At 38.3% G+C, this 20,272-nt stretch overlaps 3 protein-coding genes across 3 annotated transcripts; 1 reads left to right on the forward strand and 2 right to left on the reverse strand.

Moving 5' to 3' along the window:
* Positions 1–292: 292 nt before the first annotated feature.
* On the reverse strand, positions 293–4,976 carry LOC131321329 (uncharacterized). Its single transcript, XM_058352324.1, has 6 exons — positions 4,637–4,976; positions 4,458–4,552; positions 2,712–2,812; positions 2,280–2,349; positions 1,420–1,472; positions 293–1,132 (listed from the first exon to the last, which is right to left on the reverse strand). Exons 1-6 carry the CDS (start codon positions 4,647–4,649, stop codon positions 1,033–1,035), a joined length of 432 nt encoding a protein of 143 aa, XP_058208307.1. The 5' UTR covers positions 4,650–4,976; the 3' UTR covers positions 293–1,032.
* Positions 4,977–7,443: 2,467 nt separating this feature from the next.
* LOC131321320 (actin-depolymerizing factor-like) lies at positions 7,444–9,681 on the forward strand. Its single transcript, XM_058352317.1, has 3 exons — positions 7,444–7,758; positions 8,599–8,864; positions 9,249–9,681. Exons 1-3 carry the CDS (start codon positions 7,738–7,740, stop codon positions 9,397–9,399), a joined length of 438 nt encoding a protein of 145 aa, XP_058208300.1. The 5' UTR covers positions 7,444–7,737; the 3' UTR covers positions 9,400–9,681.
* A 344-nt stretch (positions 9,682–10,025) lies between these two features.
* Positions 10,026–13,181, reverse strand: LOC131321314 (inorganic phosphate transporter 1-4-like). The gene is made up of 2 exons (XM_058352312.1): positions 13,030–13,181; positions 10,026–11,922 (listed from the first exon to the last, which is right to left on the reverse strand). The coding sequence occupies exon 2, from the start codon at positions 11,849–11,851 to the stop codon at positions 10,232–10,234; it is 1,620 nt and encodes a 539-aa protein (XP_058208295.1). The 5' UTR covers positions 11,852–11,922; positions 13,030–13,181; the 3' UTR covers positions 10,026–10,231.
* Between the last annotated feature and the right edge of the window lie 7,091 nt (positions 13,182–20,272).

A 20,272-nucleotide genomic window follows, 5' to 3' on the forward strand; every position in this document is an offset into this window, starting at 1 on the left:
AAGTGTGAATTTTACAAAAGGGTGTAAATTCTTGCGGTATGAAAAGTGACAGGGGCAAAATAGTAAAAGTATTTTTAAAAAGGATCTAGATGGGATAGCACTTTAAAATTTTTTTTTGCATGAAATCTCATGTAAAATTTGAGACCGGCCAGAAATTTCCTGTAGTTTTGATAATGCAAATGGATTGGCTGTGGGCCTGTGGCTTCATTGCATGTCAAAGCGGTCAAGCCCATCAAGATAGAACAAGGCTGCTTTGTGTTAAATAAATATAAATAATCTGTCCTTGCATCTCACTAGTTAGTACGTACTATATTAAATTAAATGACAGAAAAACCAATCACCACATCAAGCACAGATTTCGAAACATACTAGATACACAGTCAAATTTGAGCCACGACGCTAGAGATAGATAACACTTGTCATCGGGTCTCATAGTATCCTAGGCAAAAAAACAGAAAAAGAAAAAAAGGGAGGTGGATTCTTGGTGATGTCAACGACATCATCGACATCAAACGAGCACTTGCAAGTTGCAACAAAATTGTCATATGGATATCATGCCATCGCTGGAAGCCAGGCAAACGTCTCAAATAGAAAATCCTGTTTACGAACTGATTGCAGCAGTAATATAACAGTGACCTTACTTTGAAATTCTTTTGAGTCTTTCCCGGCAGGCACCGACAGAAACCTTTACAAAAACTAGATTAGTTAGTCGTGCAAATGGTCCCTCCCCTGATCCGATTTCCAAGGAACAAGACACCTCGTTGAGCAAAACAGCAATTATCCTTCTTGACGTAAAGTAGGTTGTCGTGTAAGTGCTCCATGTACGCTCTTCGAGCGTCTGACCATAGACCACTTAATGTCATCAAGATATGCCACCACAAACCGGTTCAAGCCTCCAATAACATTAACTGATTACAGTAGCCAAATGTGCTTTTTGTTCACTATGAGCCTGCAGACATTTACACGAATAAAAACAATAATTTGTTCTCCTTAAAGAACTCATTAGAAGAGAAACTTGTCTTGCTGAGGTTGCTAAAGATCAGGATCATCTTCATAGTCGTAATCTGCATCACTTGATTGTCTGATTCTTTTTGCATCTCTTGGCCCTCCTCTTCCCCTCTTCGGTTTTCCCCTGCAAGTGCACAGGCGAGAAGAATAATTGTGTTACCAATATCAAAATTCAGAAGGGACGATAATCATCTGGTCTGGTAATAGCAATGCAGACATGAAGAATATTTTGTAAGCCTCAGAACTTCATGCAACACAATGAACTATTTGAAGCTATGAAAGAAAAATAAAACATTAACCATATAGAAATAAGAATATTTTGAAAGCATCAGATCTTCACGCATGGATACAATTTCCGAAGGAATGATACAAAATAAAATAAAATAAACTGCACCAAACACAAATACTTACTGTCCATTGGCAGCAAGACCTCCAACATCTCGTCCAACAACATGCTCTTCTGCCTGAAACATAAAACAGTGCAAAAGTTGAAAACAAATTGCAATAGCATGTAGTCTTGTTATTGCTATTTGACGGTGCTCCGACACATATTTCAATATTTATGAATATGTCCTTATGAACTCGTGGGTTTGGTATGAACTCGTGGGTCGCAGTGGAGCTGTGGAGGTCAGTCACCAATGAAACTTAAGGAATCTCTCACAACTAAAGGAGTTTATAGTCATACACTCATACTTCTGCTGGAGTTAAAGAAGGTAAAATTATCTCAATTTCTTACACAACAAAAGGCTTAAACAAACTGAAGTCCATGGGAACAATTTTTAACTACCAGCAAGCTTAGTCCTTATTCCAGTCAAAGGTTATTCCTACTACTCTCCTCTCTCTCACTCTCTCCAACATTCCACCACCATTTCAATTTGGTAAGTCAGCATGTATAATTTCTCGTGCTCTGCATATACGGCGGAGAAAAATGGCAACACCCATCAACTGGAAAAACACTTACCTCTTCACACAGCTCATTTTTCCTAATTTATTTCCTCCGCCAATAAATCACCTCAGGGACCAAGTAGCAACCTAATTTCATACCCATCCTCCTGTCATGTATCTATATTCCACATAACCAGCTGACGTTTAGATTATATATCTAGGTATGTTATTAGCAACACGAGCTCGAAAGCTGCAACCAGCCAACCACTCTCCCTAGTAATCAAATCCCTGCATTCATGGCTTGTACAACAAAACATACATCTGTACATCTTTGATTATGCAAGAGGAATAACCGGAACTGTAATTTATAAATCCAGAATACATACAGCTGGTGAGGTGACCGAAGATAATGAAAAAAGTCTATCTTCAGGCTGAAACTTCCTGGATCGCTTCAAGCTGCAGCAACAATTTGGAAAGAGTTGTTTAAGTGGGATAATCAAGTGAATCACCACACCACTTATTTATTGTTGATAACCAGATGAAATCAGGATGGTGTACCAGGACAAAACATAAAATGATTTTTTCATAAGTACTTCAGCAAGACGAAATTTTGTGAACTAAATATCTATCTCAGCAATGTTCCATACTTAAAATGCATGTTAGGTTAAAATAATTGGCCTTGTGTTTTCATGTAATATATGTATGCATTCGCTACAAGCCAATCAATAACTCAATACAGATTAGAAGCATGACTTCACATAGTTATAAAAGAAAAGGGACAGAACAGCTGCCACAATAGAACAGAAAAGCTCATTTACAGGGTAGTGCTCTTAGATGATGATAGGAAGCCTTCAAAACCTTTCAATACATTTCCACATTGGCTTGGATCCTGTAAATAACTTGTCTCCATGTCATACACCTGCAAATTAAGATGAGCTGTTAGACTCCGAGTTGATAACTGAGTCAGAACTCAGAAGGTAAAGCATCATTAAAAGTTCTGATAAGCCCAAATGCAGAAAAAGTTTTAGCAACAGTGGAGAGGAAAAAGTGAAGTACTCAACATCGCTCTACTAGGCAGCTCCTACTTTCTTGCTGCGGATGCTACACAGTATACACATTAATCTGTTGCTACATGATATGACAGGAAAACCTGGCATTATAATGGGTACATCTCCCGGCATGCACAATTGTAACCTACCCATTATTGTCATCCTATCAATCATGACTTCCCCAAATTATCAAAAACATAGTTATACGAACCATGCACTTATTGATGTCCCACTTTTGCAAACCATTCTGCTTATGGCTAAAAATAAGCAGAATGGTTTAGCTACTGGTGAATCATTGCCAAGAACTGAAGCTAACATTTAGCTAGCCAACCATGTCTCAACCAAGGTCAGGTTCACATCTAGAAGTACATGAAACTTAATTGGATTTCCTTTACAAGACGTCTTCTAGAAGTCCATAGAAACGGATTTTGAACATTTCAAACAAAAGGAATGCAGAATTACAAACTTTGTCAGTGAAGTTGACTTTCAGTACTGGTTATTCTCATAACTCTTTGTACCTTGCCCAAACGTAATCGTTTTCAATGTTTACACTCTAACCAGTGCACCCTAAAGAAAAGTAAAATCTCATGATATGCTTCATTACCTCGAGATTTGATGGCGTAATGTGTAGTAGGAAACCTTGTGCCTAAAAGTCTGGGGATGAGAATAGTCACAGTAGAGTGCGATGAAGCGAGTGCGAAATTAGGGGCCCTCTTGATGTTGTAGAAAAGGATTATAAAGGTTTTTGTTTCCATATTCTTGCTATAATCAAGACCCGGAGAAATGAAAAACTGCTAATAGTAATTGGCTAGGATCAAGACTATCTCCACTTTTTTCTAAGGCGTTCGCAATATTCCAAAAAATCCTATTGCTACAAGTTTGATATTCAGGCATTACGTATTGGCTACAACATAAATGAAATTGACAAAACGTAAAGATCATAGTCACAATCAAGGACCTGTTCCACTAAACTACAATGAGCAAGTGAAAATTTCTGCATTCAATCGAGAGAAACTTATCACCGTGAAACAGCATAATTTGGCAATGGCAGACACCTCAAAACTGATTTCTAAGATGTTCAACTTTGCTATTACAACAAATGCAGCCGAAGTAATGTGCTTAGCCCCCCAAATTGATGAAGGATTTCATTCACTATAATAAACTTCTGCACTTGATCGGCAGGAAACATCACAATTCACAGGGACCTTCGATTTCAAGGGAGACACATAATGCCCCAGACTTAATCTCCAAGTTTCGTCGAATAATCTTTATCGCATTATATAGCACCAATGTCATATACACAAAATAAGTGGCAACTTCATCTGCAGGAAAAGAGCTTCCATAACAACAGTAACACACCAGATTGATGCCAGTAAACCCAACTTCACAAACTGAAGAACACCAAAGAACCGACAAATTTGTGCTGATTACACCCTACTCCCACTTACTCAGAAAATCAACGGCATAAATACATATAATTTGGATTAGCAAAGATTGATAAAGAAAAGAAATCACCTGTTTTTCGATGTTACGGAGTTCCTCATGAAGTTTGGCTCTTTTACAGAGAACAGCAGCGAGCATTGCTGATGGGTTCGAAGAGTGTCGTTGCCCTAATGAAAACCCATATGACTGTTAAGAATGGATCGTCGAAAATCCGAACTAATCAAGAAAAGAGGGGGTCGTCTAACGGCTACCTTCTTGTTCCATTGCCTTGGGCACAACCGAGGATTTATATAAATAAATTGAGCGAATGAACGCGATCAAACGTTTGATTGACAGAAAAAAACCCAAGACTAGGGCACTCTCGTGTCTTGGTTCCTAAACCTAGTCGAACCTCGAAACGTTTACGTTACCAACGGGTTGTGCTTCTCTTCATTCGATCGCTTTCCTACTTGTATTTTCTCCGATCACAAATCAGATTCTAGATTCTACCACATTAGCAAATCAGGCCGTAAATACTGGGCTAGCCCAGTGGTTCTCAGCCGTAGCATGGATGCGTACATAATTGGGCTGATACCCAGCGGACGGAAGGTCGCCCCAAGCCAACCAAAGAATCTGTTGATTTCTTTACTAGTGCAAATAGGGCTGCTCACGTCCGAATCGGATCCGATCATAATTCGCGAGTCACAGTTTTTAGAAAATAGCTACAATCTATGTCCAGGCCAAAAATCACAAGGTTCGGTTTCAATTCATTTCGTGAGTTATGAATCAATTCCAATTTTATTCAAGGATTACATATAATAAGCAAGGGAAAATGACGGCCAATGACGTGTTTAAATAATTAATATCCGCCAAGAACATTTTTAGTATTAACAAATGTTGTCAGCATGTCCTTGGCGTGTATTAATTATCAAAATACGTCTTAGACGGTCATTTTAACAAGAAAAAAAAAAACTTAGCCGTACTACCTTAGGACTTTATTTAAAATACTGAACAAGTTAAAAATATTTGTAATTAGTGGTTAAAAAAATTTATATGCATATATATATATATATATACACATATATATTTTTATTTATATATATGTAATAAATATCTTACGGTCCCCTTCGGTTAATCTACGGTTTCAGAATGAAAGTCTGTGTTCGGACAACGAGTCACGGTTTTTAATTTTTAAATTTGTATCCGGATCATTAATTCACTGTTTCAATCCCAAACGTACGAATTGGTTCGATTTTCACGGTTTAGCAGATTTTTTTAGTAGCCCTAAGAGCAACACTACGTCGGTAGCATTGTCAGCAGAGAGTCCGGACACGACACGACACGTGGACAACGATCCCAGGCATGATAACTTTGCTCAAACTCAAACCTCCCAGCTTTAACACCTTGCAAGCTAATCAGAGTAGTTGTCCTGGTCATTATATAGCCGTACTAAGTGATGTGTGTGTTTTTCCTCAAAGTGATGAAGAAGAGTTTGTTACTCTTTTGTTATGAGATGGAGTTAAGGTTGGGGGTTGGTTGGGGGGAGGGTGGGCGGAGGGAACCACCTTACAAGGCTAAAATAATTGAGATCAACTTCTTTTAGTCTCATCTCCGCCTCTTATTATTATTAGACCAGCGTAGTTATTCTTATTATTATTAGACCAGCGTAGTTATTTCCTTGGACGTAACCATAAGGGCTCTCTATCAGCTGTGAAATGTCTGGTTTAAAACATAGCTACTGTCCGAGAGGACATGCCGTCACCACAGCACCACCTAGGTACAAGTGGACATAAGTGTTTACCACCACGGCACACCCTCTTGCCGCTGGCAAGACTCGAAACCGAGTCTCACCTGGGGATGAAGGGCACCCTACCCACTAGGCTACCACCTTCAATGGTTCTTATTTCCCACCGCTCTGTTTAACTCTTTCCTAGAAAAAATATTTTAAAATTCAGACCATTGATTATCGAGATGGAGATTAAGCGCTGCGTGAAGGAGCGGTGAAACGTAGCAGTTGGAGTAGCACCCGCTGGATTGAAAAAGAAGTTGCTTTACAATAATCAATGAGGCAGTGCCATATGTACCTCTGCCTTTTTCAAATAAGGTTCTGTCAACCCCCTTATCATGGGCATGGCCTTTGCCACTGCAAAAGCAAGGAAGCGTTTGCTCAACGCACCGACTGGGGTCCATTTTTATATACCCTTAATAAAGCCTAACAACCATCCAAAATTTAAATGTATTCCTCTTTTCATTTCATAAGTTTCTTTATTTTATCTCATGGTCCCAATTTCTTTACACATAATTAAACTCACACTTATAGTTAACTAGAGATTAGTTTTCCTTTTATCACACCCCATCTTTCTTGTATGCTTTGCGTCCAATCTACTATAATCTTAATAATTATCACTTTGCTTAATTTTCATTCTCTACATCTCAAACGAATGGTCATAATCGTTTCAATTTGTAAGGGTATCTCAAAGAATAAATTTACTACAAGTCAAGAATGAATCCGAAAAAGAGTCCGAGGTTTTGGCCGAGTGAGTATGAGAAAACAAGGTAGTGATTGTCTTCCATGAAGTGAATATGTTTGAACAGCAAGAAGGCCAAACATTGTGACCACTGAAGGATTTGGCCAAACGTTAATTTCAGGGTCTCGGAATTAGTCGAGGTGCATGTAAGTAAACTAGCCTGAACATCCGGTTATCGAAAAGAATGAATCCAAAAGAGTGATAAAAAAAGACTTGCTTATTGCCTTCCAAGTTCCAACTCTTTAATCCTAACTCCTGAGTCAGAAGGGTTAATTTGATGAACAAGAATATAGAGTAGCTAACTTGATCATGTTTTTGACTAATGGTTTCAAACAGATTGTTGCTTTATTCCTCCTAACGTTTTGATTATCTGTGTGCCTAGTCACAGCCACTCACTAGCCCGGGCCCCCATGCCCATTGGATGAAAAAAGAAGCCCATAACCGTTGTACTCTTCCTTTCCCTCACAACTAGAATCATTTTTCCTGTCCTCACTCTCTCTATGGGAGCGAAATACTACGGACGCAACTTTAAAACATAACATATTTGCATCCCGAGCATGAGTCCACATCAAACGGCTTGACATAATTTGTGTGTCCGTAGACTTTTGGTCTATGAACAAAATAGAAAAGTGAAGAAAAGGAAAGGGATGTGAGAACAGAACGTCATAATTTTCTCTTCCTCTGGCTGCATACTCTCTCTCTCTCTCTCTCTCTACCTTTCCGTCCAATCCGTTTGAAGCCACAAATACATATACACTGTTTTTAAATAGTCGGTTTCCTTCTTAAATCTTGCCTCTTGGAGTTCTATTGGCCGTTGAGTGATTGCTGTGAGTCTGTGATCAGCCATGTCTTTCAGAGTCAGGGGGGTACGTCTCTCTCTCTCTCTCTCTCTCTCTCATGTTGGGAGTTCATGGAATTGAGTTTGTTTATCCATCCGTACATCAAAGTTTGATTTATTTGCTATGCAGCATTTCTACGAATGTTAATAAGAATTTCAGCCAAATACTTAAGAATAAACAAAAACTCCGTTTTATTGATTTCTTTCTGTATATCAAGAATTTCGTGCTTCTTTTAGTAATAAAAAAAGTCTAAAATTGCTCAGTTGTATTCTAAAGTTGTGTTCTGTATTTCTGCCTTAAGAATTTGGGATTTTAGTATGTTACCTTTTCCCCTATCGTGCCTCAACTAGTTAGTAACTTTACTTGCATTACTCTAGAGAGAGAGAGTTTTTCGAAGGGCTTATGTCGAGAGCTAGGCTACATAATTCTCCAATAGCACTCTGCGCTCCCACCCTCGTTGCTCACTTTACGATGTCCTTCTCAATCCTCCCTCTCACAAATTGTACTTGTTTGGATGTTTTCGAAAGGCGCTTTTACAATCTCGCTCACGCATGCATTATGGGACTTGGGTTGAGAGTATACAATTTCGAAGACAAGTTAGGATCTTATAATGCCAAGTCCATATTTAAGGCAAATTGAGAGCAATGAGAAAACAATGAGATGGCCAATCAAGCCCTTTTCCGGCACTTCACTCTTCTTGTTCTTGATTTGGAGTCTGTGTAAAATTTCGCTGGTAATTTGCCACATCTCGAAAGACCAATTTGCTTGTTAGTTAGGAATTCGAGACATCATTCTTCTGGATATGGCTTCAGTTATCCCATTTTCTTAAGTTGATCAACTAGTAATACGTATCTGGTTTGGTGTCAGCCGAATGCTTCTTCGGGCATGGGCGTTGCTGATCAAAGCAAAAACACATTTTTAGAGCTGCAGAGGAAAAAGGTCCATCGGTACGTGATTTTCAAGATTGATGAGAAGAAAAAGGAGGTGGTTGTTGAGAAGACTGGCGATCCTGCTGAGAGCTATGATGATTTCACCACCGCCTTGCCTGAGAATGATTGCCGATATGCTGTATATGACTTCGATTTTGTGACTCCTGAAAATTGCCAAAAGAGCAAGATATTCTTCATCGCGTGGTACGCTTTCATCATAGATATCCGAGTCTCCTGTTTTTCATGACTGTCATTCCTACTTAGCACTATTTTTTCATTCTCATAAGATAGAGGGATGTCAATAAAAGAAGCTATTAGATTCTGTCTTTAGCAAGAGCAATATTGTACATATCGACCTATCTTGGATAAGCGTAAAGGATGTGACACACAACAGACAAGTCTACTACGCAATAGAGCGGTCTTAATTTGCCGTTCAGAAAAAAAAAAAGGTCATAACTTGCATGTTTTTGCAAATGGTGATGGACCTGATGGTATTGTCTATCCTTCGCTTATCAAACGGATGACAACTAAGAAGTTACTGTCATTTCTTCTGTGGCAAATCTTACGTGTTGTTTGTATGATGACCAGGTCACCTGCAGTCTCTCGTATTCGTGCCAAGATGCTTTACGCCACATCCAAAGACCGGTTCAAACGAGAGCTTGATGGCATCCATTATGAGATTCAGGCTACCGATCCTACAGAAATGGATCTTGAAGTTATCAGAGACCGTGCACACTAAGAGTTTCTTTCTTGGATGATAATAAAACTTAAGTGCCCGAGTTCGCCAACTCATGGAGAAGTGATTCCATTTTCTTTGATCCATTTCCGGCGTGACAAAGTATGGCTTGAATAAGTGGGGCATTGGGGAAGGCTGATGTGAAGCTGTAGGCTAATGGTATCCGAAAGTTGTAAGGTTCTGCTAAAAATCATTGCCTATCAGATAGATCTTTGTATTCTGAGTCACATTGTTATGCAGTACTTTGTTTCAAACAATAATACTTTCTTGCTTTGCTTCTGTTAATTTTCTCTTCACTTTGAAATTGCAACCTTGGGAAGTGATAGGATTCTGCATACAAAACATTGAGTATCTTCACAGTTAAATATTCAGCTAAAAAATGTTCTTGTTTCGTTTTGGGTCTCCAAACACCTACGCACGGTGTATCTATCTCTCACTGCTCATTGCACTCAAAAACCTCCCTCAAAACCCAAACCAAACAGGGTCGTGATACCAATCTATTATTTTGAGTAACAGGCAAGCGAAAGATTTTGAACTTAAGATGCTTAGAAAAAGCATTGATGATTGTTTCAACCTTATTTGAGAGATATATGAACACAAAACGGCAATAGGAGGAAAAGACTGTAAGATTGTAAAAGAAACAAACAGCTGATACTTGTGTCATATAACAATTCAACTTCGAAAAGTAACAGGACCTCTAACCATCAGCTAAGCATCACTTAACCAAAACAAAGAGCAAAATACCAAAAAGATAAAAGAAGTAGCAAAGAGAGAGAGAATGGGGTTCAGAGCGCATCCAATTTCAGCCTACAGTAGAACGCTTTTGAATCAAACCCTAGACGACGGGAACTGTCCTGTTGTTATAAGAAGGCTGCTCCAACTCATCTCCACCCAAGTCCTCGTTCTCACCCGACATCTCCTCCAGCGATTTCCCTTTGGATTCAGGCACCAAGAAAGTGAAGAGCAACCCCAAGAAGTTGACCACACCCAACACAATGAGCGAGTTCTTCACACCAATTCCAGCAGGATACCCTGCATCCGCCTTTGCCTTGTCTTGGTTTTGTGCCAAATACAAGAACCCAAATGCACCCACTATAGCCCCCAACTTCCCCGATGCAGCAGAAATCCCATGGCAAGTTGACCTCAACCGAGCTGGGAAAATCTCTGCCGGCACGACAAATGTGGTTGCGTTTGGTCCGAAGTTGGCAAAGAAGAAGGTCAGGGAGTACATCACAACAAACCCAATTCTGTGATCAGGGTGAGTCCAGTGGTTATAAGGGAATGCAAGAGCAAACATAAAGATTGTCATCATTGAAAAACCAATAATCTGGATAGTGAATCTTCCGATCCTATCGATGAGTGCCACCGTGAACCAGTAGCCGGGAATGGTACTGCACATGGCAATTAGGGTTTGCGCCCTGGCAATCTTGAAAACTTCTTGAACTGCATTCATGGTTTTTGCCGGGGGGATCCACCCAATTGCAGTGAAAATGTCCTTTTGGAACAGATTTTGGCTGTAAAAGGCAATGTCAAGCAAAAACCATGTGCTGGTGGTCCCAAGCAAGTGGAGCCCATGGCGGTGAAGGAATTGCTTGGAGAACAAACCAAATGAACTGTTTGGCTTCTGAACGATTTGCTCAACTTTCTCGACCTCAGCCTCTAGGTCAACTTGCAAAACTTTGGACATATCCGAAGCAGCTTGTTTCGCATTCTTGGCAACAAGAGCAGTGTAACGGGCAGTTTCAGGCATCTTCATCCGCCAGTAGTAAGTGAGGAGAGCCGGAAGCGATCCAACCATCAATATAATCCTCCAAACGTAGTCGGCTTGTGGGACGGTCGAGGCAATGGGTTTTGCCTCATAAGCGGGAGCGGGGAACTGGGCATCAAATGCTGAAGATATTAAGATCGCGAATATCCCTCCCGCCAAAATTCCAAATCCTTGCATAGCGAAAACAGCTGCTATGAAGGCACCACGTGTCTTTTTACTGGCGTATTCGGACATGATGGTGGCGGAAAGTGGGTAATCACCTCCAATGCCAAACCCTAGCCAAAAGCGAAAGAAGCAAAGGGTGGCCATGACAGTTTTTGGCTCCCTCCCAAAGGAAAGGCCAGAAGCGATAGAACAAAGGCACATGAGCATCAAAGTCAATCCATAGACCCTCTTTCGGCCTAGCTTGTCACCAAGCCAACCAAAGAAGAGTTGACCGGCTAGGGTTCCGCAAAGGGCGACACCATTGACAGCGGCTGAGACATTGGGGGGTAAAGAACCGGGCTTAGGTGCACCATCGACATGGTAGTATATGCGGCCAAGCAATTTGGTTACTAGTGATATGCAAAAGAGATCATATGCATCGGTGAAGAAACCCATTCCGGCAATAATAATAGCAGTGAAATGGTACCATTGCGTTTTCGCTACATCAAGTGCGTTGAGCACCTGTAATTGTTCCCCGGCCATGGCTAGTTTATCTGGGCAAGACTGGTCTCTTCCCCTTGTCTCCCTTTCTCACCACTTCTTTCTCTACTAGTCTGTAAGAATAAAACATAGACGATAATAAGAACAAATCGAATGACTACCCAATTGACAAAAACAAATAATGCAGGGATTGAAAACAAGTCAACTATGAGAACGAAACAGGCAAACAGCTACTACTAAATTCCAAGAAAATCCTGTTGTGGTTGTGAAAAGCGATTCGGTTTGGTTTGTTGCTTGGCGGACTATGATATTTTCATCACTAGTGATGAAAAAACCCTACGATAAATATGTTGTTCTGTGCCACGGATTTACCCCATTGGGAAACCACGTAAATCTTTGTGTCGTGCTTTCTTTGTACATCTTTCTTGGTTATTCTTGATGCGAATGTGCGAGTGGAGGGGTTTGGATGGAATCGACAACAAATCGTGTTGATACTGACTGAACAAATTAGAATTTTTTTTCTAATTAGGATCCATCATGATTTGTCACGTTTAATACTTCAAAATGAGACCAAATCACTGCCAAGAAACGCTGAAAAAAAGATTAAATCCTATGTAAAATATACTTTTCGAAACTATTTTTCTGGTATGGAAGATCAGGCGAAGAAACACAGGGATCACAGAGCAACGATCAACAGAAAATCCACAAGCGAGAAAAACAATGCCCTCGTCATCTTTATAAATTATTTTTAAAAAATGGAAAGAAAAACAGCAATGATGTCGTTTCACCACATCTATTGGGATCAAACTTTGGAATCGAACCACGAAAAAGGTAATATATAACCCTAAATACCGGAAAACAGGGCTAATAATAGAACAGAAAATTCTGTGGCAAAAATTGGAAATAGATTATATAAATAGTGATTTACATTATCTGGGTATTTAAAAAATATATTTTTTGGGGTAAGTAGGTATTTAAAATATTGATCCAATCTATCTCAATAATCGTCTCTCTGTGTGAAAAGCTCTATTTTGTCACTACATAAACATGGCAAACTTTGCATGCAAACAACACAATAAAACAAAATCCATACATATAATAAATTCTGGATGGGATCACTGAAGAACAAGAAGCAGCTTTATAAAACAATGATCACGAAAGCAACACAAGGATTACATATTTAGAAACAAGAGTTGGGTTTTTTGATTTTTTCCACTGACCTGTCTCTGTCTTTCTCAAGGGGGGTTGAGGAAGAGAAAAAGAGGAGAGAGAGAAAGAGAGAGAGTGAGAGGAAAGGAGAGAGAGAGATGGGGATTGAGATGAAGGGAATGATTTGTGGGGGCTTGGGATTTATATGCAACGGAAACACTCTGGAGTCGGTATCTTGAGTAGAATATTCCCTCATTTCTAGCTCGATCTCAGAAAGTCCCGACCCCCTGTTACACCAGTCACATTTACCCCTTCTCCACCACGGGAAAATAGGGGTATTCGGGAATAAATTAGTACATACTAACACGTGTGAAATACACGCAGGCTAGCGTGGATGGTTTGTTACTCTCTTCTATGGCAGAGATCCTGGGGTTCGAGTTTACGTGGAAAAAATGCTTGACTCCTAGTGGTACCGCTAACCCCTAATCCTCCTCACGTCTTGTCGTCTCAAGAAAAAAATACGTAAAAGGAAAAGATAAAAGAAATACACAATTAGGGGTGCTCAAGAAAATCGTCCGAACCTCAACCGGTTCGATCCGGATCGAACCGTCTTAGTATTTGGTTTAATTCTGCGGTTTATTGGTAAGGTTATGGTTCAAAAAAATAAGAACCGTTAACAAGAGTATTTGGGACGAAATTACAAAACACGTGTAAATCGCAGTGGATCATGAGTGAAATACACGAACGTCACGGGTAGCGTGGTTGGTTCATTACTTTCTCTTTCAAGAGAGAGATTCTGGGTTCGAGTCTTCATGGAAGAATTGCTCGATGCCCGTTGTAATCATTAATCCCTAACCTTCCTAACATCCTATCGTCTAGGAAAAAAAAAAAATACACGGCTAGCACAAGCTTGTTGTAATCGTGGTTTTAATTTTGAAAATTTAAATGTATAGAGGCAACATTTAATGAAAATAATAACGACGATGTGATTATGTTGAGAATTTAAATATACAGAGGCTACGTTTGATTCAAAATAATAACGACGATGTGATTTTATTTTATTTTTTGAAATTGTGATATAACGAGGTGTTTTATGTTAGAAAGGGTATGACCCAAATTAAATAGGTTTTAAATTTTGGATAGGCATCCTATAAATGTATCACTCCCTAGTTTCTGTGAGGCTAGGAATTAATTTCATTTCTATAGTACCAATTGTCTATTTGTCTCAACGAGTAACTTTTAGTTTTCTAATGTAAGTGGGAACTTGGATTAATGATTACCCTCATACAACTATTTAGACACCTAAAAAAACACCTCATAGTTTCTGATCAAATTTTAATGATCCGAGCCGCTCAATGTGATCAGAACGTGATTTTAAGGGTACTCGCGTTAAATCAGCAAAAAAAAAGACCGGGAATGACTTGATCTGAGCAGTTTCTAGCTTAGATTTAATGAACGGTTCAATTAAAAACTGCTCAAAACAAGCACTTTCCGGTCATTTTTTTTGCTAATTTCTCGCAACCACCCTTAAAATCACATTCTGCACACATTGAATGGTTCGGATCGTAAAAATTTGATCGGAAATTATGAGATTGAGATTTGGAGTGTTTTTTTAGGTGTCTAAATAGTTGTCCGCGGAACCATCCCGTATATATATATATATATATATATATATATATATAGAGCGGTTCAAGGGACATTTAAAAAAACACTCAAAATCTCAATCTCATAGTTCTCAATCTAATTTTTATGATCCAAACCGTTCAATGTGTGCAGAATGTGATTTTAAGGGTGCCCGCTAGAAATTAGCAAAAAAAAATGATTGAAAAAGGCTTGATTTGAGCAGTTTTTATTTGAATCGTTCAATAAAAAATTGTTCGAAACTGTTCAGATCAAGCCCTTTCCAGTCATTTTTTTTGCTGATTTCCCTCGAGTACCTTTAAAATCACGTTCTGATCACATTGAACGGCTCGGATCATCAAAATTTGATCGGAAACTATGAGGTATTTTTTTGGATATCCCCGAAACCGCTCCGATATATATAGGAGTATAAACTAATTGTGAGCACCACATATTGATTATGGATTAAAATTAGGGGTGACAAATAGACGAGTGTATACATGTTTAAATTTAGTCAAAATTTGATAGATGCTTAAGTGGTGCAAAATTTGAATCTGGCTTGTTTGCACCGGACTGCAGAGGTTGCGGTCCAAGCAATCGCAACTGTCAGATGATCTTTTAATGGTCCAAATTTATTTTCAATCTATTACAGGTAATAAAAGATTTTTACCAGTAAAAGATTCAACAAATCTAAATCATTGATTATCAAAATGAACGGTTCAGATTGAACCGCAAAACTTTCTCTGTAGTCAACTGCGGAGAAGCTAAATTTTTTAGAGAGGCTACGTTGAATTGGGTAAAAGTGAAGCCTATAAAACAAACTTCATCTAGTTAATCGTGAAATGAAAAGGCAGACATTACAACACAACACATAGGAAAGGAGTTGGCTGCCTTGCTGGTAAGACTTGATCCCTCTGAAACACCTGTTTTTTTTATTAGGAGGTCTATGTCACCCCTCTTAAGGGAGCATTGGTCTCAAAATTTTGTCAGTTCGCATGTGAGACACATATACATCGGACGGTTGCAAACATATTTATACTCTGATCGACTTTGGGACATCTATATTTGTAGCATTGTATGGAAGTAGTAGTCAGTGCCGGTCCTGATATTTAGGTTGTCCAAGCCCGACCTCAATTTAATTGCCCACTTATTATTAAGTCATAAAAAAATTTAAAAAAAATGCAAGGCAAAAAAATCAAGGTCACAATGTGCTTTTAGTTTGAATTCTATAAAAAGATTAAAATTAAATTGGAATTCTGGCTATAGTGTTTTATGATTTAGCATGATTCGATTAAAAAAAATGATGGGTTTAAAAAAAATGATGGGTTTCTATTTATTTTATCTTTCATTTTTTTATTTTGATCATTGTTCTATATTTAATGATAATAAATTGAAAAAAGAAATATTATGGACTGACTTGAAAAAATACAAACCTGACTTAAAAAATGATTAATTTTTTCATTGAAGGTTTTTTTTTTATTTTTTAAATTGGTGTGTTCTGTGCATGCATTATAGACATATGCATGTATATTTTTCATATTTGCATACATTACTATGTGAGCATGCGAATGCAAGTAGTATTTTTTTTTTTTTGGAGGAGTTTGCCACGTTCCATTAAGGTTTTTATTTTTTAAGTACTTATTTTTCGTTTTACGAGATAGATTATTCTCTCACAATACATCACCTTTAATTCAAAAACTAAATACTTATTTTTTTGAGTGGAACACACCCTAATTGTTGATGTAGAAGAAGTATCTCCCAAAATAAAAAATGGACACTAACAACATATGCCCTTTCACTTCTGAACATATGAGAGAGAGAGAGAGAGAGAGAGAGAGAGAGAGAGAGAGAGAGTGTGAGAAATTTAAAAGGAACAGTCCGTAAAAATGAAACCTCAATATTGGACACGAGATTTGAACCTGGGCACACCTAAGTATGTAGGAACTTAGTATACCCCACTAACCAACAAACTAGCACCATCCTTCATGCTGAGTTTGCGTCCAAATATAAATATATACGTATTTATATTTACATGGATTTTTTTTTTTTTTAGGTTGCCCAAGCCGACGGGCTTGCGGAGCTTTCCCCTGAGCCGGCCCTGGTAGCAGCAGTAGTAGGAGGGGAGAGAGGATCGATCTAGAGGGAGTGGACTCAGCAGTAGACTAACACGACACAGGAGGGGGACGGCACAAGCGTGGAATTTCATCGGTAATCCTCATAAGTCATGACCTTTAATAATGACCTAAATGTATGCTGCTCACGTGACCATATATCAATATCCGTGTAACTTGAATTTCTAAAAGACCACCTACTAGCATGACAAGACGATGAACAATTCAAATCAAACAGCCAAAATCAGAATTAACGGGGCCGATAATTGGGCGCACGACGTGACAAATCCCGATCCCACTGGTGGGTAAATGCGAAGGTGGGTGTGAAACTACCGTCTTTTTTGCCAAACGCGGAACACCCACAACTCATCTCCATGTCTCATCATGCTTTAAAAACACAAACTTTTGCTTTCCCCGTGCGTTATGTGGGTAAAAAGGTGCTATGATGTGGGTCGTTGACCAAAAATTTCCATTGTCGTGAGACTGTAGCTTGGTCGACCATGGTTGACTCCACTCTCTCGTGTGCCATGAAAAATGCTACTGTACTACTTACTTACAACAACCTTCCTTTTCTCACTTAATTTCCACACATCAATCATTCAAGTAACAAAAAATTTATTCTGCCCAAGCTGTTAGAGCAAGTATATCAGATTAGGTAAAATTTGAGTCAAAATCGATAGTGAACAGTGCACATTTTTCCTTTTAACTACTCACATCTCTTTCAATACTACACCAATACTATTTATTTTACTTATTCTCTATTAAAATAATACTTTCTTTTTCTTTTACTTCTTTTCTTTTCACTATTCTTCTTTTTGTTGGAGGAGAGAAAAAGAGAGGCTAGAAGAGAGAGAAAATAATATTAAATGTATAAATGGTGAATAGTTTTTAGGTAAATTTATCTAAGCACTATTGCAAAATTTATTTTACCTAACCTTAAAAGGGGCTATTGCTAACTTGGTGCAATGCTTATTTTGGATTTTTGCTTAGGTAAAATACCTAAGATGCTATATTCCCTAATCTGGTGTACATGCTCTTAGGTTTACGAGGTACTGTTTGAGATATTTTTTATTTTTTATTTCTTTCGGAGCAATTTTAGGTTCTCATGGCTTTACAGTTAACATCTCCTTTGGATGGTGAGAAATGAGGAGGAAAAAAAGGGAGCATTTTCTCTTCAAATCTCACCATTTTTCATGAGATTGGGTGAGGAAGGGAAACGGTCAATCAAAACATTTTTTTTTTGTACTTTTCTCTCAATTTTAGGTTCTCCGGCCACCGGACGACCGATCCGAGCCGTCCAAAAATTCTAAAAAAAAACGAGGGGGCCAACGCTGGAATCAACGGCATCCGAAGTGTGTAGGGTGCTTGATCCGAGCACCCCTTTTCCGTGTAGGGTGCTTGATCATATATACACGAAAAAAGGGGTGCTCGGATCAAGCACCCTACACACCTCGGATGCCATTGATTCCCGCGTTGGCCCCCTCGTTTTTTTTTTTAGAATTTTTGGACGGCTCGAATTGGCCGTTTGGTGGCCGGATACGGCCCGGCGTGGCCGCCGGTACGATTTCCCTCCGCCGGCGCCCATTATCATAGTAACAGTCTTATTTTTTGTATAAGGCAACTTCCAGCTCAAAAATTATGTGTTTACGCAAATAATTTTCCTACCACTATGGATCTTGTTTGATAGATCTCATTGAGATCTTTAATACGGTGCAAAAAAAATTGAACTTTTTTTTTTTCATTTGCATTATTTTTGAGTTTGAAAATATGAAAGAAACTTTTTATTTTTTAATGAGAAGTTGCAAAATAAATACTTATTTTTTAAGAAGGTTTCCGGAAGGGAGCCTTAACCTGCCGTTGCATTCAGGAAGTGAACAAACTTTATACAATTGATATACCTTTCAGGTTAACCCAAGGGGTTGGCCTTGTTGTCAAGATTTGTAACTTAGAGGTTTGTTTACTCTTTTGGTTTTAATTAAGTCCAAAACCTCTTAAATGTTTCAGTTCTTACGGGTCAGTCTATATGGAGTTTTGCTATGAACTTATTAGAGTCCATTGCTACTGAACGTTGGGATTTGTTTCTGAACAACTAACTGAAGCACTTGTAAACAGTACATCAATCATTCAAGTTAACAAAAAATTTATTCTGCCCAAGCTGTTAGGTTTACGAGGTACTGTTTGAGATAGTTTATATTTTTTATTTTTTTCGGAGCGATTTTAGGTTCTCATAGCTTTACCGTTAACATCCCCTTTGGATTGTGAGAAATGAGGAGAAAAGAAAAGGGTGCATTTTCTCTTCAAATCTCACCATTTTTCATGAGATTGGGTGAGAAAGGGGAACGGTTAATCAAAAATTTTTTTTTTTTGTACTTTTCTCTCAATTTCTCATCATAAAGTTCAATCCGAATGAGTAATTTCTTAATAAACCACAATCCTTTCTTTTCTTTCTCATGAAATCACTCCATCCAAACGGGCTGTAAAAGTTGTGAGGTTGTGAAAATTTTTAAATTTCGTAAATAGAGAACTGTATACAATTGGTAAAAAAGGACTCTTTTTTGGTGGGATTAGCTTTAGGTGCAAATTAACCTGCCGTTGCGTTCAGGAAGTGAACGAACTTTATACAATTGATATACCTTTCAAGTTAACCTAACGGGTTGGCCTTGTTGTCAAGATCTCTAACTTAGAGGTTTGTTTCCTCTTTGGTTTTAATTAAGTCCAAAACCTCTTAAATGTTTTAGTTCTTACGGGTCAGTCTATATAGAGTTTTGCTCTGAACTTATTAGAGTCCATCGCTACTGAACGTTAGAATTTGTTCTTGAACAACTAACTGAAGCACCTGTAAACTGGCTTGGATATCTTGAGTAATTATCCAAGAAAGAAAAGTTAGTGTGTCATGGCTTGATAAGCTCTGTATCATTTTACTTAGAGGTGAGCATGGTCCGAATTTGTTCGGTTTTATAATAAACCAAAAACCAAATCAATATAAACCCATGGATTATGAATTTAAAGAGCCAAACCAACCCACAAAAGGCATAAAACCAAACCAATCCAAACCATTTAATACGGTTCAGTTTCGATTTTTAACCACGGTTTGCTTTGAAGTAAGCTATCATCGACAAAAAAAATATTTAAAGGACTTAAAATTACGAAGCTAATTTAAAAGAAAACTTATATTAAAACCAATTTCATTCAAATTACCAAAACACATTAACATCTACCAACTAATTAAGAGTAGAATACCAACAATTACCCTTAAGTCTTAAACTAAGTAAATGAAATACTGGTGTAACAACCCGTATTTTTCCACATAGTAATTTATTGTGCTTTAGCCGTTTGGAAAAAAGAAAAAATGAGAATAGAAGTGTCGGCAAATCTTGAATGGGGCCTTGTATATATATATTATGGAGAACTAAAATAGATAAGATTAGATGTAATTTATTAGGATTATTGAATAAGCTACTATTGGGCGGGATGTTTAAGATGGATGTGGCAGGGATCGGTTTATTTTCTAGCCATATAAAGGAAGCCTTCGGTGGAGAAACAAAGTATACCTAGGGCCCGTTTGGATGCGGGATAAAGATTG

This window comes from Rhododendron vialii, chromosome 1a, assembly GCF_030253575.1.
Source record: "Rhododendron vialii isolate Sample 1 chromosome 1a, ASM3025357v1".
Classification (NCBI taxonomy): domain Eukaryota; kingdom Viridiplantae; phylum Streptophyta; class Magnoliopsida; order Ericales; family Ericaceae; genus Rhododendron; species Rhododendron vialii.